The 24592-nt window shown below is 50.9% G+C and overlaps 1 protein-coding gene across 1 annotated transcript; it reads left to right on the forward strand.

Annotated features, from left to right (window-relative positions):
- The first annotated feature begins 1759 nt into the window (after positions 1–1759).
- On the forward strand, positions 1760–22879 carry TCN2 (transcobalamin 2). Its single transcript, XM_525562.8, has 9 exons — positions 1760–3070; positions 6546–6738; positions 8541–8710; positions 10026–10178; positions 10976–11148; positions 11276–11462; positions 12969–13134; positions 18619–18734; positions 22280–22879. Exons 1-9 carry the CDS (start codon positions 3007–3009, stop codon positions 22339–22341), a joined length of 1284 nt encoding a protein of 427 aa, XP_525562.2. The 5' UTR covers positions 1760–3006; the 3' UTR covers positions 22342–22879.
- The last annotated feature ends 1713 nt before the right edge of the window (positions 22880–24592 follow it).

A 24592-nucleotide genomic window follows, 5' to 3' on the forward strand; every position in this document is an offset into this window, starting at 1 on the left:
AGTAGTAGTCACCCAAATAGCTGTAGCATGCATGGCCTTGATAGAAATGTTTCCTGTTGGCCAGGCGCGCTGGCTCATGCCTGTAATCCCAATACTTCGGGAGGCTGAGGCAGGCAGATTACTTGAGGTCAGGAGTCCGAGACCAGCCTGGCCAACAGGGTGAAACCCCGTCTCTACTAAAAATACAAAAATTAGCTGGAGTTGGTGGCGCATGCCTGTGATGTCAGCTACTCAAGAGGTTGAGGCAGGAGAATCGCTTGAACCCGGGAGGAGGGTGTAGTGAGCCGAGATGATGCCATTGCACTCCAGCCTGGGCAACAAGAGTGAGACCCTGTCTCAAAAAAAAAATAAATAAGAACAAATAAGAAATGTTTCCTGTTGATGTTGCAGCTGGCTTTAGAGGTCCCTGTTATCCCAGTCTAGTGGGAGCACAGGCAGACTTTTACTTTCTCATTCCAAGCTAGTTTTCACCACAAATAGAAATCTTGATCTGGCCAGGTGCAGTGGTTCATGCCTGTAATCCCAGCTCTTTGGGAGGCTGAGACAGGAGGATCGCTTGAGCCCAGGAGTTCAAAAATAAAAAAAATAGAAATCCTGATCTAAATGATGTAATCATTTTTGTTTTTCACATTCCCTGACCACATGACCTGAAATAGCACTACCCCTGACCAGTAACTCTATTTCTTTTTTTAATTTTACTTTATTTTTAGGACAGGGTCTCCTTCTGTCGCCCAGACTGGAGTGCAGTGGTCTGATCTCAGCTCACTGCAACCTCAGCCTCCTGGGCTCAAGTGATCCTCCCACTTGTAGCCTCTCGAGTAGCTGAGACTTACAGGCACACACCACCATCCCTGGCATTTTTTTGTTTTGTTTGTTTTTTAGAATCAGGGTCTCACCATCTTGCCTAGACTGGTCTCAAACTTGTGGGCTCAAGCAATCCTCCTGCCTTGGCTTCCCGAAGTGCTGGGATTACAGGCATGAGCCACCAGTATTTCTAATATGTATGGGAAATATGCTGTCTTCCTATTCCTACTCCCCCACCCTCTAGCACTGAGTCCAGGTAGGTAGGCAGGGGGGTGTCTCCCTCCTTTACTTCGACACCCTAACTACCTTGGGGATCAGAAGTGACTCTGGAAGGATGCTGCTGCTTCTCACCAGAGGCTGACGATATGAAGGCTATCCTTCATGGCCACCTCCTCCAGGCTGCCCTCCTGGAAATAGGAATCATAATAGTTGTTACTGGAAACAGGCAGAGGGTTGGGGGAGCCAAGGCAGTCCCACCCAGGACCAAGGTGGCTCCATTGCACACACTTCGCCGTGACTCCCCTGAAGGTCCAAACGTGCGGTTCTGCGGAAGTTGGGCTCCCCACTGGCCTCCCTCCTTCCTCAGAACCTCCAGGGGTGCTCCTCCTAGTGGCCACATCCAGCCTTTCTGACTGGACAACCTATCATTTAAAATTTTCAAGTAGTTCCGTAAACAGACACACGTTGCTGTATTTATTTATGTCAAGGGCTTGGTTTGTGATAAGTCAGGCTCAAAAAGATTGTCTTAAAAGAGTGAACCTTGGCAATTTACCATAAAATAATTGCAATGCAGATTGTGCATGGAAATGATTGGAGATATTTTAAGGTCATAGTGTCTTCACAAATTGAGCTGAAAGGGAACTGTTAGGATGATCTTGCCTAACCCTCTCATCTCACACAGGAAGAACTATTTTAAACTCGAGAGGTTAAGTGACCTGGCCAAAGTCACGCAGCCACCACTAGTTAACTCGTATACATTGATTCTCCTGTGGGGCTGGGCAGATGAGGAATCTTTTGTTCTCTTTCCTGTTTGCAGAGATTTTTTTTGAGGTTACTTTCCGAGTTCTGGCAAGTACCCCTGCTTCTGGTAGCTTTGTGTCTCGATTCAATCTCATTCTATTTATTTTATTTTATTTTCGAGACAGGGTCTCACTTTGTCACCCAAGCTGGAGTGCAGTGGTGTAATCTTGGCTCACTGTAGCCTCCACCTCTTGGGTTCAAGCGATCCTCCTTCCTCAGCCCCCCAAGTAGCTGGGATTACAGGCGTCTGCCACCACGCCAGGCTAATTTATGTTTTTTTGTATGTGTTTTTTGTTTTTTTTGTAGAGACAGTGTTTCCCTATGTTGCCCAGGCTGGTCTCCAACTCCTGGGCTCAAGTGATCTGTCCACCTCAGCCTTTCTAAGTGCTAGGATTACAGGTGTGAGCCACCGTGCCGGACTTAATCCCATTCTTCAACTTCTTTTGTTTTGTCCTCTCCAGGAGGCTCCCAGCTCTTTGGGATTGGTTGAGAAAAGTGGCCTGGCTGGTCTGGGGCCAGCGGCACCCACCCCCCAACCAACTGCCCAACTCCCCCACCCCCCCCTCCAGCTGCCCAACTCCCCCACCCCCACAATCCCCTCCCCCCACAACTGAGGGAGGCGGTGCTGAAAAACAGCTGACTCCAGCAATGCTGTTCACGTGACCACTGCAGCTGCAGCTCCCGTTCCACTCCTTGTCCTGGGCTAGGTGGGCACTACCAGGGGCTCCTTCGGTAAGGAGTACCAGGTGGGCACCCGGTCCTGCCAATCCACCACTGGAACAGCTAGGGGGACAGCAGACAGGCATGGTCGGACAGACTTGGCAGATCAGGCATCAGGCCCTCTGCGCTGGTCCCGGGCTCTTTAAGCAGGAACGTGGATGGCCTCAAGATGTCTCACATGGTCCCACTCACCCTCCTCCTCCCTTTGTTCCCTGCCTCCAGGAGGGCTGCTCTGCCCTTCCTTCCTCTGTTCTTTGGCCTTATGTTCCCCGCCACCACAGACCTTCCCCCGCCCCACCCCTCTGCAGACTTAGCCGTGCATTGCAGGCGTGGAGGATTAATCAGTGACAGGAAGCTGCGTCTCTCGGAGCGGTGACCGGCTGTGGTCAGGAGAGCCTCAGCAGGGCCAGCCCCAGGAGTCTTTCCCGATTCTTGCTCACTGCTCACCCACCTGCTGCTGCCATGAGGCACCTTGGGGCCTTCCTCTTCCTTCTGGGGGTCCTGGGGGCCCTCACTGAGATGTGTGGTGAGTAACTCGCCTCTATCCTGTGCCTCTTTCCTCCTGGGTCCTTAGGGGGGTGGCTAGGGCATAGGATGAGAGAACTTACCTGCCCTTCTAAGCTCCCATAGCAGTTTGGGCTTAGCTGGACCTCAGCATTTAACACATTCTATTGCGATTGATTATATGTTTGACTCCTCACCAGACAAGATCTCCGTTAATTCAGTCATTCGTTCACACATTCATTCAGCACATACTGAGACTTTTCTGTGTCAGGCCCAGTGTTAGCCTTTGGGGAACGTGCAAAGCATGAGACAAGTCTAATCCCTGCCATCCTAGAGCTTATGTTCTAGGGAAGGGGGACAGACAAAAGAAATGGTTAGGTGCTCCCACCTGAAATCTCAGCATTTTGGAAGGCTGAGGCGGGAGAGGAGGATCGCTTGAGCTCAACAGTTCGAGGTCAGCCTGGGCAACATAGGGAGACCCCATCTCTACAAAAAAAAAAATTAAAAAATAGCTGGGCATGGGGAAGACTTTCTGAAGACCAAGAGGACACATGGGAGCTGAGACTCGAAGGAAGAAAAGGAGCTGGCAGGAAAGGAGTGGGGGACACACATTCTAGGCAGCAGGAAGTGAGCCTTCGGAGGTCCTGCCTGCTCCAGCTCTGTGCCCCAAGGGGTCTCTTGGAGCACACTGTCTCCTGGGACCTGTCTATGAGTCTGAGCTTAGAGGCTCAGGGCTGCTCCTTCAGACAGGAGGCAGAAGGCAGGCTTTGGGAACTTTGGGCCGCCCACGCGCCTTTTCCCCTCCTCTGCACCTAGGATTACGCTCAGCAATACACTTTCACCCCCATGGTCTCTTGTGACCCTGGGGAAACCCTGAGAGGTGGGTGCAGTCATGTCCAGGTGTCAAGTGAAGAAGTCGAGGGTTGGAGGGGCTGAGTGACCCACTCAGGGTGCTCCACCTTTACCAGAGCTTTGCTGAACTTAGTTTTTAGAACTTGAAGCCTCGTTTCCTTTTTTCGTTTTGTTTTTTGTTGAGAGAGGTTCTCCCTCTGTTGCCCAGGCTGGAATGCAGTGGCACGATCTTGGCTCACTGCAGCCTCTGCCTCGTGGGTTCAAGTGATTCCCCCACCTCAGCCTCCTAAGTAGCTGCAGACTGCGTGTGCATACTACCATGCTCGGCTAATTTTTGTATTTTTTTGTAGAGACAGGGTTTCACCATGTTGCCCAGGCTGGTCTCGAACTCCTGGGCTCAAGTGAAACTCTTGCCTCGGCCTCCCAAATTGCTGAGATTACAGGCGTGAGCCACCGTGCCCGGCCAGAACTCCAAGCCTCTCATCTGTGTTCCATAAATGCAATCAGACACCTCAGGTCTGGGCCCAGGAACCCCAGCTCTTGGTTCATGTCCGGACAGTCCCCAGGGGAGTTCTGGGTTCAACCAGCCAGAGCTCTTCCTCCTGGCTGATCTGGTCCTCAGCCTTGGACAGTTAGTCCATTAGCCTGACCCCACAGGAGCCCCAATCCCTTGGGGTCTGGGGAATCTTGAACTGGGGTTTGGGGTGCAAATATCTTCGCTGAGTCACTTAATTGCACCCAGCCTCATTCCTTTATCTGTAAAGTGGGCTAAGAATGCTCCCCTGCCTTCCTCCTTGGTGTAGTACAAGCAAGGATCCCATGACCCCTGCTCTCCCAGTTTAAAGCTCTGTATGTATGTTGTGAAATTGACAGGGATCGCTGCACAAACGCTAATGCAAAGTGGGCTGCTGTGCTTCCTTTTCTCTTCTTTTTTTTTTTTTTTTTTTTTTAATTTTCTTCTAGAGATGAGGTCTCACTATATTGCCCAGGGTTGGTTTCAAACTCCTAGGGTCAAGCGATCCTCCCACCTTGGCCACCCAAACTGCTGGTATTACAGGCGTGAGCCACTCTGTCTGGCTCCTGTGCTTGTGAATGTCAACAGCAATCAGCCCTTAGCTGGCAGGGCTGGGTTGGTAGGGCGAGAGCTCACCCAAGGCTGCTTTTATTACCCTGCGTGAATCTGCCTGGCCCCTTCCTTCTAAGGAGGTTGCTCTGTGGTTGTCAGTCTCTCCCTTTACAGCTGGATCCTGATCTTTCAGTTTCTAACCCTGTGCTGACTCATCGTACTGGAAGTGAGAGCCCGGGGTGAGGTCAGGGAACTCCCTTGCGCGTTTCAAGAAAAGGAAAAAGGAAAGAGAGGTGAGGAGGGGCAGATGACCAGAGAGACACAGGCTGAGAGAGACTGAGACAGACCCAGAGAGCCTCAGACACATTGAGTGACAGAGACGGAGAAATGGAGATAGGCACCAAAAAATGGTTCTCAGTGACAGAAAGGGAAAAAAGCAACCCCCCAGTCTCTCTTAACATCTGGTGAGAAACCAGCCATGTGCTTTGGTCTGGGCCCACACAGCAAAGGATTATGTAGGGTTTCAGGCTGGTGGATGGTCACCTTATAGCAACAGGTATCTGGGGCTGTCGGGAAACAGACACGAGGTTGTGGGACCCAGACCCACAGAGATGGAGCTGTTCTAGGAGCTCTGGTCCTCGTTCTGGTCCCCTGGGATATGGCACAGTGAAGGCCACCATCAGGCAGCTGGAGCCCAGCAGCAACTGGGAGGCAGTAAACAGGGACCCAAAGTGCAAGGTACCTCCGAGGCAAACTACTCTAAGCTACCCTGTGCTGAGCTCAAGTCCCTTGGAACTATCCCTAAGGCTTCCGCTTCCAGAGTATTTCAGTATTTTCGTTGCACAGCTTCGAATAAATCCCACAGCAACAGGTAAACGGCTGCAAGCTGTGACTGTTTTCTAAGAGCTCATCTCACAATCTCAGGTCCTCTTCATTTAAACAGAGATGGCAGGAAAAGCGTTATTTTGAGATCTGCATGGAGGAAGTTCACCAGGCAGCCTCAATTCACCAGCTGGAAGTCTGCGTTGTTTGGAAATTTGATGTGTAACACGTTCTGCATGTGGGCTGATGTTTTTGTAAACGGGTAGCACACACATTCAGCAGGGCACCAAAGAGCGGGGGCTTTGCAGTTAGGTCCATCCTTGGCTCTGCAGCCTTGTGTAAGACATGACACGACTTTGAACTTCTGTTTCCTCTTCTGTGCAAAGCAATGATGACAGTATCTACATCACAGGACTAGCATGAGGACCAAGTGAGATTGGGCAAGGTGCCCGGGCACACCAGTCTCACTGTCACCGCTGATGGGCAGAGTGGTTGCCTGGCAGTAGCATCCTCTACCTTCAGCCCACCACCTCTCTCGCTGGCTCACTCCAGCTGCTCTTTAGAGATACACGCTTCCCCTCTTTTCTCCTCCCACTGCCTTTCAGTATGGCTGCATTTCCCCCTGCAAGTTGGTGTGTGCTGGGTGGAGGTGGGGGTGAGGACATGTATTCCCTGGAGAAGGCCCTGGTAACGTCAGAGCACTTCTTTGCTGGTGGCCTGGCCCTGTGACCTCACTTGCACCATTTTCTTTCCTAAGAAATACCAGAGATGGACAGCCATCTGGTAGAGAAGTTGGGCCAGCACCTCTTACCTTGGATGGACCGGCTTTCCCTGGAGCACTTGAACCCCAGCATCTATGTGGGCCTACGCCTCTCCAGTCTGCAGGCTGGGACCAAGGAAGACATCTACCTGCACAGCCTCAAGCTTGGTTACCAGCAGTGCCTCCTAGGGTATTGCCACACTCTCTTCTTTTTTCCATGTCTTGCTCCACATACTAAGAGATGGGAAACTTGGGTACTAGTTTGGGCCTGTCACCACTTTGTGGGCAGACCTTAGGCAAATTTTCTCCATCTATAGAATGGAGGGCCTTTGTCCATCTATGGAATGAAGGGGTTGGTTGGATTAGATCAGAGATGCTAATGCAAGGCTCCTTTTGCTACTACTGTCCATCATGTGTCTGAGGCAGACATAACTAATCCATGACTATACTCTTTCATGATGAGCCCAGAAGCAGCATCTGACTCTGCTCCCTTACTGTGCCTGAGGCAGACATCACTAATCGATGACTGCAGTCTTCTACATTGAGCTTAGAAGCAGCATCTGACTCTATGCTCCCCTCCCATGCATGAGGCAGACATCACTAATCCATGACTGCATTCTTTCATACTGAGCCCAGAAGCAGCATCTTTTTTTTTTCTCTTTCCTCTCACTCTGTTCCCCAGGCTAGAGTGCAGTGGCACAATCTTGGCTTGCACCAACCTCCAATTCCCGGGTTCAAGTGATTCTCGTGCCTCAGCCACCTGAGTAGCTGGGATTACAGGCATGTGCCACCATGCCAGCTAATTTTTGTATTTTTGGTAGAGAGAGGGTTTCACCATGTTGGCCAGGCTGGTCTTGAACTCCTGACTTCAGGTGATCCGCCTGTCTTGGCTTTCCAAAGTGTTGGGATTATAGGCGTGAGCCACTGCACCAATCCAAAAGCAGCGTCTTTCTGTGCTCCCTTTTCAAGAGGCATCACAGAGAGGCCTGTTTTGGGGTTTGAGTGAGAGGCGAAGAATCAGACAGCCATGGAGCGCCTCTTTCTCAGACTCCCTCTTAAGAAGTGGATGCAGGGGTGGAGAGAAAAGAAGGCTAGGCATAGTGGCTCATACCTGTAATCCCAACATTTTGGGAGGCTGAGGCAGGAAGATTGCTTGAGCTCAGGAGTTTGAGACCGGCCTAGGCAACATAGTGAGACCACATCTCTTAAAAAAAAGAAAAAGAAAAATTAGCCAGGTGTAGTGACTCATGCCTGTGGTCCCCGCTTCTCCGGAGGCTAAGGTGGGAGGATCTTTTGAGGCTGAGAAATCGAGGCTACAGTGAGCCATGGTGGCACCACTGCACTCCAGCCTGGGAGACAAAGAGACCCTATCTCAGTAAAAAAAATAAAAATATGGCCGGGTGTGGTGGCTCACGCCTGTAATCCCAGCACTTTGGGAGGCCAAGGTAGGTAGATCACATGAGGTTAGGAGTTAGAAACCAGTCTGGCCAACATAGTGAAACCCTGTCTCTACTAAAAATACAAAAAATTAGCCAAGGGTGGTGGTGGGCAACTGTAATCCCAGCAACTTGGGAGGCCAAGGCAGAAGAATTGCTTGAACTCGGGAGGCGGAGGTTGCAGTGAGCTGAGAACATGCCACTGCACTCCAGCCTGGGCAACAAGAGCGAAACTCTGTCTCAAAGAAAATAAATAAATAAAAAAATAAAAAAGGAGGGGGCATGTGGGTGAAGTATGGACAAAATAGTGGGGCAGGCACAGATGATCTGGACACAAGAGCCCTTGGAGTTTATTCTTGAATCTAACTGTTCATCTTTATTAAATATTTGTGGCATACACCTCACAACATAGCCAACACACCTCCTTTTGGAGCTTTTATCAAAGTTTCCCACTGTTAAGATTTTTTCCCGCTTTGTGATGCTGGTGGGGTGGGTGCTGTAAGCAGGCTTACGGGGTGGCACTTTCTCACAAAGGCATGAACTGGCCTTGTCCTAGGTCTGCCTTCAGCGAGGATGACGGTGACTGCCAGGGCAAGCCTTCCATGGGCCAGCTGGCCCTCTACCTGCTCGCTCTCAGAGCCAACTGTGAGTTTGTCAGGGGCCACAAGGGGGACAGGCTGGTCTCACAGCTCAAACGGTTCCTGGAGGATGAGAAGAGAGCCATTGGTGAGCAGACACCATCTGCTGGGGGTGGGGAGCAGCTGGGAGGGCTCATCAGATGATGTTCTCCAATGAGAATCAGAACTTTGGGTTTTCTCCCCAGGCGTCTTTCCTGCCATCCATTCTGCCCATCTCACTGCCTACGTAGAGGGTCGAACCTGTCCCCGTAGCCATCCTTGATCCAGCCTTTCCCGCGCTGCACACACTCTATTGACAGGTGTGTTTTGTGGTTTTTTGGTTTTTTTCTTTGTTTGTTTTGAGTTGGAGGTTTGCTCTTGCTGCCCAGGCTGGAGTACAATGGCGCAATCTCAGCTCACTGCAATCTCTGCCTCCTGGGTTCAAGCAATTCTCCTGCCTCAGCCTCCTGAGTAGCTGGGATTACAGGGATGCGCCACCACACCCAGCTAATTTTGTATTTTTAGTAGACGGGGTTTCTCCATGTTGGTCAGGCTGGTCTCGAACTCCTGACCTCAGATGATCCGCTTGCCTCAGCCTCCCAAAGTGCTGGGATTACAGGCATGAGCCACTGCGCCAGGCCCATTGACAAGTCTTGTATTGGCTAGCCACCAAGATTGACTTGATTATCCACCTTCGGGACAACTGGACAGCCTGCTTATGACTTGCGCCGTAGTCTGTCTCTACTAGCTCTCCTGCCCTGACTTGACCCAGCATACAACAGCCAGAGCCAGCCTTTTCAGTATAAACCTGATCTTGCTGGCACTGCTTAAACCCTGCAGGGGCCTCGCACTGCTCCATGGCCCAGCCTGTCTACTCTTACCTTCTGCCCAGGCTCTGCTCATCCATTCTCTGCCTCCCACACACACCTGCCCTCTGTGGGCTCCAGCCATACCAGCTGTCTCTCATCTCTCAACTCATAAGCCAGTTTTTTCATACAGGCTCCCTCCATCTGGACTGGCTTCCCTGCGTGCAGTTCACTCCTGCTTTACCTTTGGCTCTGCCTCCACCCATCCTCAGCCCTCTCCAGCGTTACCTCCTTGGAGAATCCTGCCTTGACTTCCCAGCCACCCAAATATCACTACTTGGTCTGCATTCTCGTTACAATTGCAGTCTCATGAGCAATTGCTGTGGTTGAGGCCCGAACTGCGCAGTGCCCATCTGCCATGGGTCTCCTGCTTCCTCTAAGCACAGTGCCTGACACACAGTGAGACCTCAGCACGTATGGGCTGAGGCAATGAAGGAATGAAGGATCCCATGACCCAAAGGAGTGTGTTGGAAAGTGCAGGCCAGGGTCCCATGTGGTGGTGGGGCTGGCTGCTTGGTGGGAGCAGAGAGGCAACCCCTCGGTTTTTTTCCCTCCCAGGGCATGATCACAAGGGCCACCCCCACACTAGCTACTACCAGTATGGCCTGGGCATTCTGGCCCTGTGTCTCCACCAGAAGCGGGTCCATGACGGCGTGGTGGACAAACTTCTGTATGCTGTGGAACCTTCCCACCAGGGCCACCATTCTGTGGGTGAGTAGGTCAGACCCTGCCAAGGCCAGGCTGGCACTCCCTCAGTCCCCAGGCCTGCACTAATGACCTCCATACCCTGGTCCCACACTCACCTTTCCTTGGGGCCCCTCCGTATCAAGTCCTTTAGGGATGAATTGGCGAGGGCTCATGGGTGATGCTCCAGCTGTGAGCCAGCTTTGGAGCTGGTAGGTGGGTCTCTTGAGGCCAGGAGTTCAAGACAACATGGTGAAACCCCATCTCTACTAAAAATAAAAAAGTTAGTCGGGCATTGTGGCACATGCCTGTAGTCCCAGCTACTCGGGAGGCTGAGGCAGGAGAATCACTTGAACCTGGGAGGCGGAGGCTGCAGTGAGTGGAGATCGCACCACTGCCCTCCAGCCTGGGCAACAGAGTGAGTGAGACTCTGTCTCAAAAAATAAAAAATAAAATAAAACTCCCCTAGTGATTCCAATGCGTAGCTAAGTTTGGAAATAGGTGGTATGGGGTCAAGTCCTCTTGGGCCTCCCTCCTCCAGTCCTTCTCCCTAACCTCTAGCCCTCAAGTTGCAGAGTGATCAGCCAAACCAGTTTGCCCAGAAATGAACAGTTTCCTGGGACATAGGATTTTCAGAGTCCAGACAAGGAAAGTCTTGGGCAGACCAGGTTGAGTTGGTGCCCTTAGCTGATCTGACCATGTTGCCCTTCTTCTCCAAGCCCTCCTGTGGTTGCCCATAGCTACAAGGGCCTGACCCTCAAGCCCCTGCCTGTCCTGGCCCCTTGGCTCTCCAGCTCATTGCATGTTCTGTTCCCCCCTTCAAGACACAGCAGCCATGGCAGGCTTGGCATTCACCTGTCTGAAGCGCTCAAACTTCAACCCTGCTCGGAGACAACGGATCACCATGGCCATCAGGACAGTGCGAGAGGAGATCTTGAAGGCCCAGACCCCTGAGGGCCACTTTGGGAATGTCTACAGCACCCCATTGGCATTACAGGTGGGAAAGAGACCCTGGAGCCATGGCCACCCTGGGGAACAGTCAGGGGTGGAGTGGTCAGGTGCTGGAACACCTAGCCCCTCCCCGCCGGCTGACCTCCCCTCTCTCTTCCCCACTCTATCACCAGTTCCTCATGACTTCCCCCATGCCTGGGGCAGAACTGGGAACAGCATGTCTCAAGGCGAGGGTTGCTTTGCTGGCCAGTCTGCAGGATGGAGCCTTCCAGAATGCTCTCATGATTTCCCAGCTGCTGCCCGTTCTGAACCACAAGACCTACATTGATCTGATCTTCCCAGACTGCCTGGCACCACGAGGTAGCCCAACTTTTTGTGGAAGCACAGCCCTTTACAATCTGCTGCACAGCCCTTTACAATCTGCTGCGCACCCGTTGACGTCCCAGTGAGGGGAGGTTGCTTCATCCTGATTTGCTGAGTCAGCACAAGTTTGTGGGTGTGCATGGGACACAGCAGCCAAAATGTGGTCACAGCTTCTAGAAGCTCACAGTGTGGGGAGGAAGACAGTAAATGGAGATCCCTGGGCATACCGCTTGTGTGATACCCAGTACAGAAATGTTTGAATGGATGGATGGATGGATGAATGAATGAGGAGAGACACATTTTGGTTAACTCTAATACAATATGATAAGCCCCAGTAGCAGCATGATCCAGGCTTCCTCTGAGAGAGGGGCTGAGGATGTGACTGGGATTTGCCAATTAAGAATGGAGAAGGAGGCCAGGTGCAGTGACTCATGCCTGTAATCCCAACACTTTGGGAGGCCAAGGCGGGTGGCTCACCTGAGGTCAGGAGTTCGAGACCAGCCTGGCTAACATGGCGAAACTCCATCTATTAAAAATACAAAAAAGTAGCTGGGTGTGGTGGCGGGTGCCTGTAATCCCAGCTACTCAGGAGGCTGAGGCAAGAGAATCACTTGAACCTCAGAGGTGGAGTTTGCAGTGAGCCAAGATCATGCCACTGCACTCCAGTCTGGGTGACAGAGTAAGACTATGTCTCAAAAAAAAAAAGAAAAGAAAAAAAAAATGGAGAAGAAGGAAGCTGGACATGGTGGCTCGTGCTTGTAATCCTAGCACTCTGGGAAGCTGAGGTAGGTGGATTGCCTGAGCCCAGGAGTTTGAGACCAGCCTGGGCAACATGGTGAAACCCTGTCTTTACTAAAATACAAAAGATTAGCCAGGCATGGTGGTAGACGCCTATAATCCCAGCTACTAGGGAGGCTGAGCCACAAGAATCACTTGAACCTGGGAGACAGAGGTTGCAGTGAGCCGAGATCGCGCCATTGCACTCCAGCCTGGGTGACAGTGTGAGACTCTGTCTCCAAAAAAAACAAGAATGGATAGAGTGGAGCCAAGAAGAGGCAGGAAGAACAAAGACACAGAGGTGCACAGAGTTTGGGGGAATTTTGAGGAATGGTCTTGCAAAAGAGTGGGATCTGGGAGAATGAGTGGGAGTGGAAAGCAGATGAATGAAGAGAAGGTGAGCGCATCAGGGTAACAGAGACGCGTTGTGAACAAATGCATGTTCTAGGAAGAGCCCTCTGGAGTGCTAGGTGCCAGAGAGGTGGGAGGGAAGGATACTGGAAGCAGAGAAACCAGTGAGGGGCCTGATCTTGGGTGGTGGGGAATGAGGGACAGGGGAGGCCGGGATGGAAGCCAGGTTTCAGCTGAGCAGGTGGCAGTGGCATTGATGGAGATGAGGACATGGGGAAGGACAAAGTCCAGGTGTCTTTGAGGGAAGACAAGAAGACAAATAATCCAGGCTCTCTGTCCTCACACCAGCTGCCCCTTCCTTTTTTCCCGGCACAGTCATGTTGGAACCAGCTGCTGAGACCATTCCTCAGACCCAAGAGATCATCAGTGTCACGCTGCAGGTGCTTAGTCTCTTGCCACCGTACAGACAGTCCGTCTCTGTTCTGGCCGGGTCCACCGTGGAAGATGTCCTGAAGAAGGCCCATGAGTTAGGAGGATTCACGTGAGACTCCCACTTCCCAGTCCTCACCCCACCCAACCTCACATGCCTGATAACAGGGTCACAGAAGAGACGGGGGACAGAGGAGAGGGTTCCCTCGGGAGAGACACTGGCCCTGCTTCTGCTTCTACCTGCTCCGCTCCTTTCTTGTCCACGGTGTTATGGAAACAGGGAGCCATAGGCCAGCATTGTCACTGAGAGAGCAGGCTTTGGAGGCAGAGCCCCCCAGTTGGAATCCCAACTCTAACCAGCTAGGTTCTAGGTAGGCACCCACAATTCACCGAGGAGAACAGTTGTGCCCCCTCCCTGCAGGGCCAGTGTGAAGAGTCCAGGAGTTAGTACACATAAAGATAGTGGCATGTGCTTTTTATATGTGCAAGGTCCAGCACATAGCAAGCGCTCAACACAGCGTTGCTTTCATCAGAGTAAGAACTGTTTTTTGTTTGTTTTTGAGAGACAGGGTCTCAATCTTATCACCCAGGCTGGAGTGTAATTGTGCAATCATGTCTCACTGCAGCCTCGAACTCTGGGGATGAAGCAACCCTACTGTCCTGCCTCAGCCTCCCAAATAGCTGAGACTATAGGCACGTGCCACACATCCCTGGCTAATTTTTTTTTTTTTTTTTGAGATAGGGTCTCTGTCTGTTGCCCAGGCTGGTCTCAAATTCTGGCCTCAAACCATCCTCACACCTCAGGCTCTCAAAATATTGGGATTATAGGTGCGAGCCATCATGCTCAGCCAGAATAATAACTGTTTTTTTTGTTTTTTTGTTTTTTTGTTTTTTTTTTTTTGAGACGGAGTCTCGCTCTATTACCCAGGCTCTGGAGGCCCAACTCGTGTTTGTGTATTTGTTTATATTTATTTATTTATTTATTTATTTCGAGACAGAGCCTCTCTCTTTCACCCAGGCTGGAGTGCAGTGGCGCAATCTCGGCTCACTGCAACCTCCGTCTCCTGGGTTCAAGTGATTGTCCTGCCTCAGCCTCCTGAGTAGCTGGGACTACAGGCGCGTGCCACCATGCCCAGCTAATTTTTGTATTTTTAGTAGAGACAGGGTTTTACTGTTGGCCAGGCTGGTCTCTAACTCCTGAACTCAGGTGATCTGCCTGCCTTGGCCTCCCAAAGTGCTGGGATTACAGGCATGGGCCTCCGTGCCCAGCCATGTATTTATTTAGGCAAGGTCTCCCTCTGTTATCCAGGCTGAAGTGCAGTGGCACGTTCATAGCTCACTGCAGCCTCAAATTATCCAAGTAGCAGGGACTACAGGCATGCACCACCACACCCATCTACTTTTTTTTGAGATGGAGTCTCCCTCTGTCGCCCAGACTGGGTTGCAGTGGCACAATTTCAGCTCATGGCAGCATCTACCTCCCAGGTTCAAGCGATTCTCCTTCCTCAGCCTCCCGAGTAGCTGGGACTATGGGCATGCACCACCATACCTGGCTAATGTTTATATTTTGAATAGAGATGGAATTTTGCCATTTTGGCCAGGCTGGTCTTGAACTCTTGACCTCAAGTGATATGTCTGCCTCAGCCTCTCAAAGTGCCGGAATTACAGGCATGAGCCACTACGCCTGGCCCAGAATAAGAACTTCTATTTTATTTTATTTGAGACAGGGTCTTACTCTGTCACCTAGGCTAGAGTGCAGTGGCACAATCACAGCTCACTGCAGCCTCAATCTTCCGGGCTCTGATCCTCCCACCTTAGCCTCCCAGGTAGCTGGGAACAACAGGCATGCGCCACCACGCTTGGCAAATATTTTTTTAAATTTTTTTGTAGAGATGGGATTGCTCCATGTTGCCCAGACTGGTCTCAAACTCCTGGACTCAAGCGATCTACCCACCTTGGCCTCCCAAAGTGCTGAGATAACAGGCGTGAGCCACCGTGGCTGGCCAGAATAAGAACTTTTATTATGAAATAAGTTTGGCCCTATTCTGTTATTAATTACCTCAAAGAAGTTGGACAATGTCCTTACACTTGCTTCTCACCCTGAGCTTAGAATAGTCTGAGAATGAGCATGTCTGGACTGCTGTTTGACAGGTCCTGTCCATGATGAAATAAGATGAATGTAATTTTCATGTTATCAGTGGGGAGTCCAGCCTAGAGAAGTTGAATGCCTTCCACCAGGTCACGCACACCACAGACTTCTCCCCTAGAATCATGGGCCTATCTCTGTCCCCAGTGGGAGTTCCTGGAAAATGGCATCCTGCATCCAGGGAGGGCCCACAGTTGGCTCCTTTGGGTCCTCTAGGCTAGAGAATCTCAGACCAGAGATATGCAAAGACTCCTCTGAAGTACAAACATTCTCCCAGACCCCAGGTTAAGTTATTTCTTCTATAATATCACTTAGATGTGTACTGATAATTTTACTAAATATAAAGTCTTTGGCCAGAGCTGGTGGCTCACTCCCGTAATTCCAGTGATTTGGGAGGCTGAGGCAGGAGGATCACTTGAGCCTAGGAGTTCGAGACCAGCCTGGGCAACATAGTGAGACTGCCATCTCTTCAAAAAAATTTTTTTAATTAGCTGGGCATGATGGTGTGCACCTATAATCCTAGCTACCCAGAAGGCTGAGGTGGGAGGACTGCTTGAGCCCAGGAGTTCAAGGCTGCAGCGAGCTATGATGACGTCACTGTCCTGTAGCCTGGATGACAGAAGAAAACTCTTTTAAAGACACAGGGCTGAGTGTGATGGCTAACACCTGTAATCCCAGCACTTTGGGAGGCCAAGGTGGGCAGATTACTTGAGGCCAGGAGTTCAAAACCAGCCGGGCCAACATGGCGAAAGCCCGTCTCTACCACACACAAAAAAAGTCCTTTCTCTTTCTAGCTCTAGACAGCTATAAACCCCCAACAACTTTATAAATTAAATAGAAAAGTATAAAAACCAATACCATTCAAATAAGGATGCTCTGCGGAGGTCCTGGCCTGTACTTTAGCACCTCCCTGTATTCGAGCTGCAGTGAAGCCTGGGCACTCCTGGCCTGGCTCAGCCACTTCATTCACTATGAGGGCCACCTCTGTTTCCTTCCTGCGGCCTATGGCACATAGCGCAATGCTGCTGGGCACCAGCGCAGTCACTGATGGCCACGCATAGGCTGAGTGCCCTTGGGAGGGCTCAGACCCACAGACTGAGATTACCCAGAACCAGCTGGTATTCATGTTTGAATATTGTCATCAAAATGAAAGACAATTAGAATTTAATGTTTTTATTCAGAGCTCGGGGATCTCTGGGAAGACACTGTGGACTCCAGTCTGAGAAATGGTTCTCTTGTTAGTATGCGTGGATGCCTCAACTGGGTTCAGGCATGAAGACTATGAGGCCCCTGAATGCACAGCAGAGAAAGCTCAACTGCAGACACAGATAGACAGATGTGGAGAGAGGTAGCCCTGTGCAGCCACATGGCCCTGCAGAGTTAAGGAATGGGAAAAGGGCTACTCTGTGACATTCCTTAGAACAGTACTTTCCCTTCGCTGAAGTCACCCCAAATAGGTTTGTTGTTGTTGTTGTTGTTGTTGTTGTTGTTGTTGTTGTTTTGGAGACGGAGTTGCATTCAGTCGCCCAGGCTGGAGTGCAGTGGCACGATCTCGGCTCACTGCAACCTCCACCTCCTGGGTTCAAGCGATTCTCCTGCCTCAGCCTCCTGAGCAGCTGGGATTACAGGGGCTCACCATCATGCCTGGCTAGTTTTTGTATTTTTAGTAGAAATAGGGTTTCACATGGTGAAACCCTGAGGTCTCAAACTCCTGACCTCAGGTGATCCACCCACCTCCGCCTCCCCAAGTGCTGGGATTACAGATGTGACCCACCGCGCCCCACCTGTGTTACTTAAAACCAAAAAAATCCCTCTAAGACTGCAACTGTTGATAACTTAGGGCTGTATTACCCCAGAGAGCACTTTCTAGAAGATGCATTTGTTCACATCATTTCCCTGTTACCTTGACGGTCTCACCTCCTTTTCAGTCATTTGCATTCTCCCAGAACCCGCTCATTTGTTGTTATTTTTTGTTTGTTTGCTTGGTTTTGTTTTTGAGAAGCAGTCTTGCTCTGTTACCCAGGCTGGAGTGCAGTGGTGCAATCTCAGGTCACTGCAACCTCCGCCTACTAGGTTCAAGTGATTCTCCTGCCTCAGCCTCCTGAATAGCTGGGATTACAGGTGTGCACCACCATGCCCAGCCTAATTTTTGTATTATTAGTAGAGATGGGGTTTCACCATGTTGTCCAGGCTGGTCATGAACTCCTGACCTCAAGTGATCCACCCGCTTTGGCCTCCCACAGTGCTGGGATTACAGTGCCTGGCCTGACCCCGCTCTTTTGAAAGACCATTTCCCCAAATTCTGTGCACCTGTGTGCCTTTCTTCTCTCTGCCTCCTCTCAGCTCTGCCCCGCTCTCCTCCCTTCTTCTCTGGCAAATCCCACTCATCTTTTCAAGCCCTTCTTCCAGGGGAAGCCCTGATCATGCTGCTTTCTCCTGTGGGAGGGATGAAGGACCTGGCCCACAGAGTTTGTTTTGTTTTGTTTTGAGATGGAGTTTTGCTCGTGTTGCCCAGGTTGGGGTACAATGGTACGATCTCAGCTCACCGCAACCTCTACCTCCCGGGTTCAAGCGGTTCTCCTGCCTCAGCCTCCCCAGTAGCTGGGATTACTGGCATGAACCACCACACCTGGCTAATTTTGTATTTTTAGTAGAGATGGGGTTTCTTCATGTTGGTCAGGCTGGTCTCGAACTCCCAACCTCAGGTGATCTGCCTGCCTCGGCCTCCCAAAGTACTGGGATTACAGGGTTGAGCCACTGTGCCTGGCCCAGGCCCATGGAGTTTTAAGAGGCTTCCTGTGGCAGTGGCATCCAGACGGAGTGCAGAAACTCAAAGTTGGAGGCCAGAAGCTCAGGGAAGGGGGAGTGTGAGTGAGGAGTCTCTTGGCTGCCAGGGCCAGAAACCAAACTCCAAGCCTCTCCACAACAGCGGGTGTAGAGCATGTAGAATCAGAGAGGAGGCTGAGCCATGCAGCCCCGAGAAGAGGGGAATGCCACTGAGCCACAGAGACCCAGTGCCACTGCCAGGTGTCTCTGCCTCCACTTCCCATGACCCTGCCTGTCTCTGTATGCAGGCTTCACCCTCTCTCATTGTACATTGTACACATTCTGGGTGACACCAGCAGCTTCTGATTCTCATCCCTCATAACATCAGTCCCCCAGAGAGGGGACAACTGCTGAGCTGATAACATAATAGATGCCCCTTTCCTGGAGGCCATGGTCATGGTCAGCGTGGAGAAGGATGAAGCCTGAGCAGGCAGGATCGGGGGTCTTGAGGGGAAGGAGGTGGAAGTTGAGATCACAGACCTGTGGCCAGGTGGCCTGGGAAGGGTTTGACGAGTGTCAGCCCAAAGAGCTTGGAAGGGATTTTGCTGCTGTGGGTGAGCGCTGCCTCTCCCCTTAGGGACAACAGCCACCTCTTCTCTCCCCATTTGCCTTTCCCTTTTGCAGATATGAAACACAGGCCTCCTTGTCAGGCCCCTACTTAACCTCCGTGATGGGGAAAGCGGCCGGAGAAAGGGAGTTCTGGCAGCTCCTCCGAGACCCCAACACCCCACTGTTGCAAGGTGAGTCATGGCCTGACACCCTGGATGTGTCCCCTACCCCAAGCTTACCCAGCCAAGAGGCTTCGTCAACTCACCCCAGCTTTCCCTAGCACCCTCCTGGGCCACAGCTTCACAAAATCACTGATGCTCAAAGTTGGATATAATATATTGAACTGAAGCCTTAGAATTTTTATGCAAGTTATTGTGGAAATTCTAGGAAACCAGACAGATTACAAAAAAAAAAAAAAAAAAACTAGAAGAAAATTAACATCACCTAGAATATGCTACCTAGGAATAATGTCTTTTCTTTTATTTTGAGACGGAGTTTCGCTCTTGTTGCCCAGGCTGGAGTGCAGTGGTGTGATCTCGGCTCGCTGTAACCTCCGCCTCCTGGGTTCATGTGATTCTTCCACCTCAGCCTCCCTAGTAGCTGGGATTATAGGCGCCTGCCACCATGCCCAGCTAATTTTTTTGTATTATTAGTAGAGACGGGGTTTCACCATGTTGGCCAGGCTGTTCTTGAACTCCTGACCTCAGGTGATCCCCACCAGCCTTGGCCTCCCAAAGTGCTGGGATTACAGGCGTGAGCCACCATGCCCAGCCAAAATAACGTGTTTTGTTTTGTTTTTTGTTTTTTGAGATAAGGTCTTGTTCTGTCACCCAGGCTAGAGTGCAGTGGCACAATCTCAGCTCACTGTAGCCTCAATCTTCCTGGCTCAAGTGATCCTCCCACCTCAGCTTCCTGAGTAGCTGGGGCTACAGGCACACACCACCATGCCCAGCTAATTTTTCTATTTGTGATAGAGACGGGGGTTCACCATGTTGGCCAAGCTGGTCTCAAACTCCGGAGCCCAAGTGGTCTGCCTGCCTCTGCCTCCCAAAGTTCTGGGATTACAGGCATGAGCCACCGCGCCTGGCCAAAATTACTTAACTTTTCTTCTAGATACTTTTTAAAAATATGCCAGTAAGTTTTTCATAAAAAATGGAGCCATGCTATCCAGTGGAAATTTAATGTTGCCCACATGTATAACTTAAAAATTTCATATATATATATACACACACACACACACATATACACACATACATATATGCACACATATATACACACACATATATACATACATATATACATATATACACACACATATATATACACACACACACACATATATTTTTTATTTTTATTTATTTATTTATTTTTGAGATGGAGTCTTGCTCTGTTGCCCAGGCTGGAATACAATGGTGAGGTCTCAGCTCACTGCAGCCTCTGCCTCCTGAGCTCAAGCAATTCTCCTGCCTCAGCCTCCCAAGTAGCTGGGATTACAGGTGTGTGCCACCATGCCCAGTTATTTTTGTATTTTTAGTAGAGATGGGGTTTCACCATGTTGGCCAGGCTGGTCTCAAACTCCTGACCTCAAGTGATCTGCCCGCTTCAGCCTCCCAGAGTGCTGGGATTACAGATGTGAGCCACCACGCCTGGCCTGCAAACAGACCCTTAAAGGTTATCTATCCCTACTCTTGCTACTTAAGTTGCTTTTATACTACTCCACCCCTAAAGAACTTTTATGGGGCACTTACCATGTGTCAAGCATTGTGGCGAGTGCTTTAGAGAAGGTGGGACTTTCTGAGGGAGCCCACAAAAAAGCATTCTTTCTTTCCCTCATTCTGAATAAATTGAGGAATAAAAAATAGGAGCTACAGATGGAGACCCCAAGTCTGGCCAGTTCTATTACTGATAAAGACAGGAGGGTGAGAGCTAGGTGGACCCAGCCAGGAAGCAGACCTGGGCAGTTGTAGCCTCTATCTCCTTCCCCCTCTGCCCTTGAGTCTAGCAGGAAGCCCACTCCCAGGAAAAAAATAGAGCGCGCCCAGGCTACACATGCCTAGTTTATTCTTCCCAAATCAACCAGTTGCGTAAAACACTCCTCTGTCTTCCTTGGGGTGGAAAGTGGATGGGAGTTATAATTTGAGTTCTCTTTTATCTTAGTCCATTGAAGCTGCTATTACAAAATACCATAAACTGGGTGGCTTATAAACAGCAGAAATGAGGCCAGGTGTGGTGGCTCATGCCTATAATTCCAGCACTTTGGGAGGCCAAGACAGGTGGATCACCTGAGATCAGGAGTTCAAGACTAGCCTGACCAACATGGTGAAACCCTGTCTCTACTAAAAATACAAAAAATTAGCTGGGGGTGGTGGCGGGCACCTGTAATCCCAGCTACTCGGGAGGCTGAGGCAGGAGAATCGCTTGAACCCAGGAGGCGGAGGTTGCAGTGAGCTGAGATCATGCCATTGCATTTCAGCCTGGGCAACAAGAGTGAAACTCCGTCTCAAAATGAGATAAAATAACAGAAATGTGTTTCTTACAGTTCTGGAGGTTGGGTGGGCAGTCCAAGATCAGGACACTGACAGATTCAATGTCTGATGAGGGCCCACTTTCTGGTGGTACCTGCTGGCTGTGTTCTCACATGGTGGAAGGGACAAGGCAACTTTCTGGGGCCTTGTTTTTTAATTTAAAAATATTTTCCTGGCCCTTGCCTGCTGAAGGAACCTCTTTTATAATGGTACTTAAAAAAATATTTTTTTTTGAGATGGGGGTCTCACTCTGTCACCCACGCTGAGTGCAGTATCACGATCTCAGCTCACTGCAACCTCTGCCTCCCTGGCTTAAGCGATCCTCCCACCTCAGCCTCCTGAGTAGGTGTGACCATAGGCCCATGGCACAAAGCCCAGCTAATTTTTTGTATTTTTAGTAGAAATGTGGCTTCACCATGTTGCTTAGGCTGGTCTCGAACTTCTGAGCTCAAGTGATCTGCCTGCCTTGGCCTCCCAAAGTGCTGGGATTCTAGGTATGAGCCACCCTGCTCGGCCTATAATGGCACTTTCCTATCCCATTGATGAGGCTCTACCCTCATGACCTAATCATCTCCCAAAGGCCCTAAGGCCTCCTGATACCATCACCTTTGGGTTTAGGTTTTAACATATAAATTTTGGGGGGACACAGACATTTTAGACCATAGCACCTCCATTGAAAGGAAACATTTCTGACACCTGGCTGTCTCAAAGGGCCCTTTCAGTTCCCCTGCAGGCTGCATTCCCACATCACCAACAAGAGCACCGACACTCACTCAGAGGTTAAATAACTTGTCCAGAGTCACAGCAGTAATGAATGACAGAGCTGGGGCTTGAATCCAGGCGTCGTCCTAGAGCCTGGATTCTGTGTAGTGAGTGAAAGCTGACTCCTGGGAGACTTCTGCATGGTCCTGGTTCTCTCTCCAGACTGCACTGCGCAAGTTTCTCTTCCTGATGGTCCCTAGGGTATTACAAAGACAGTGGCCCTCCCTGTCAGGTGTTTTTTTACCAGCTGAGGTCATGGCCTCAGGAACCCTGTAGGAAGCTGAGTTCAGAGTCTTTGAGCAGGCTTTAGGGAGGTTCCAGCTTCCCACCACCAAGCCCCAGGTGGATTTTTACAGACTCTAGCCTCAGGGTGGGGGGTCTGGAAGATGAGGTTGCGGGGTGCGATATTCTGCCCAGTTCACCCCGCCTTGCTCAATCTGTTTCTGCAGGTATTGCTGACTACAGACCCAAGGATGGAGAAACCATTGAGCTGAGGCTGGTTAGCTGGTAGCCCCTGAGCTCCCTCATCCCAGCAGCCTCGCACACTCCCTAGGCTTCTACCCTCCCTCCTGATGTCCCTGGAACAGGAACTCGCCTGACCCTGCTGCTACCTCCTGTGCACTTCGAGCAATGCCCCCTGGGATCACCCCAGCCACAACCCCTTCGAGGGCCCTATACCATGGCCCACCTTGGAGCAGAGAGCCAAGCATCTTCCCTGGGAAGTCTTTCTGGCCGAGTCTGGCCAGCCTGGCCCTGCAGGTCTCCCATGAAGGCCACCCCATGGTCTGATGGGCATGAAGCATCTCAGATTCCTTGGCAAAAAAAGGAGTCCGCAGGCCGCAGGTGTTGTGAGGACCACTCGTTCTGTGGTTGGGGTCCTGCAAGAAGGCCTCTTCAGCCCAGGGGCTATGGCCCTGACCCCAGCTCTCCACTCTGCTGTTAGAGTGGCAGCTCCGAGCTGGTTGTGGCACAGTAGCTGGGGAGACCTCAGCAGGCTGCTCAGTGCCTGCCTCTGACAAAATTAAAGCATTGATGGCCTGTGGACCTGCTACAGTGGCCTGGTGCCTCATACTTCTCAGGTGCAGGGGCAGGGACAAGAGAAGGGGGAAGTAACCCCATCAGGGAGTGGAGGGTGCCTGAGCCGCCATCTGGGCATTGGGGGAGTGATGGGAATGCCAGCAGTGATGACATTGACTACTGAGCACCCACTACTATTGACTGAGCACTCACTTGCTAGATACTATCTTGAACAACTCTGTGAGGTTGTTGATATTTTCATTTTTATCTGTGCTTTACAAATCAGGAAACTGGGAGGCCGGGCGTGGTGGTTCACGCCTGTAATCCCAGCGCTTTAGGAGGCTGAGGCAGGTGGATCACAAGGTTAGGAGTTTGAGATCAGCCTGGCCAACATGGTGAAACCCCATCTTTATTAAAAATACAAAAAATTAGCCAGGCGTGGTGTTGCATGCCTGTAATCCCAGTTACTCGGGAAGCTGAGGCAGGAGAATTGCTTGAACCCTGGAGGCGGAGGTTGTACTGAGCCAAGATCACGCCATTGCACTCCAGCTTGGGCAAGAAGAGAAACTGTCTAAAAAAAAAAAAAAAAAATCAGGAAACTGGTGCTCAAAAAGGAAAAGTGACTCACCAAGGTCACAGACTAAGCAGTGATGCTGTGGGAACCTGGCTCAGGGGACACAGACCTGGCCTGGGGCAGCCTCGCAGCTCCTCCACTAAAATACTGAAAGTGAGGGGCTTCGATGATGGTTATATGGCAGAGCCCCAACTCAACTGGAGCCCTGGGACCCAGAAGCTAGGGTCTCACTCCCTGCTTTTCCGCAAGGCACCATTAGGGCATCACCCCAGGCCTCGGCAGCCACGACGCGGGGATCCTGCCTCTCATTGGTTGGGGGCTTAGGGGCTCTGGGCTGCCCTCTTGAAGGTGGGGTTCAGCCCAGGCAGGCACCCCCTATGCTGCACCCCACCAAGGTTAGGAAGAGGTCCTGTCCTCAGTGGGGCCGTCTGATGAACAGCCCGTCAGGTCTGTGTCCACGTGCCTTGGAAGAGATGGTGACATACTCAAAGTCCTTGAAGCTGCATATCAAACCATCTAGAGCACCATCTTCAAACATTTAGGGTCTGAGAAGATACGGGAAGTAGGCAATTTAAAACATTTCTTTATATTGGGCCAGGGGCAGTGGCAGACGTCTGTAATCCCAGCGCTTTGGGAGGACGAGGATCACCTGAGGTCAGGAGTTCAAGATCAGCCTGGCCAACATGATGAAACCCCATCTCTACTAAAAATACAAAAATTAGCTCAGGCGTGGTGATGTGCACCTGTAATCCTAGCTATTCAGGAGGCTGAGGCACGAGAACTGCTTGAGTCAATATTGCACCACTGCACTCCAGCCTGGGCAACAGAGCGGGACTGTCTCAAAAAAAAAAAGGATATTTGCTGAAAAGACCCAGCCTGCCAAATTCAGGGGCAGCCAAGGGAGGCAGTGAAATGGAAGTTGGAGCTCAGAGCTCCCTCACCTCCACTGCCCTCAGGCCTTCTCTGCCTCTTTCCCATCAGTCAGCTTCTTCTGGGCATGGTCCTGGGAGAGACTTGGCCTCCTTCCAGTTCAAGCTCCCTCTTACTTTCTCAGATTGTGTCCCACACCACTGAGTCTCTGGGACACTGGGTCAGATGTCTAGTCTGGCACAATTGGCAGGAATCCCGAAAAACAGTGTGGGTGAGGGGACAGTCGTGTTGGGTGCATGGC

This window comes from Pan troglodytes, chromosome 23 (genome assembly GCF_028858775.2).
Source record: "Pan troglodytes isolate AG18354 chromosome 23, NHGRI_mPanTro3-v2.0_pri, whole genome shotgun sequence".
Classification (NCBI taxonomy): Eukaryota; Metazoa; Chordata; class Mammalia; order Primates; family Hominidae; genus Pan; species Pan troglodytes.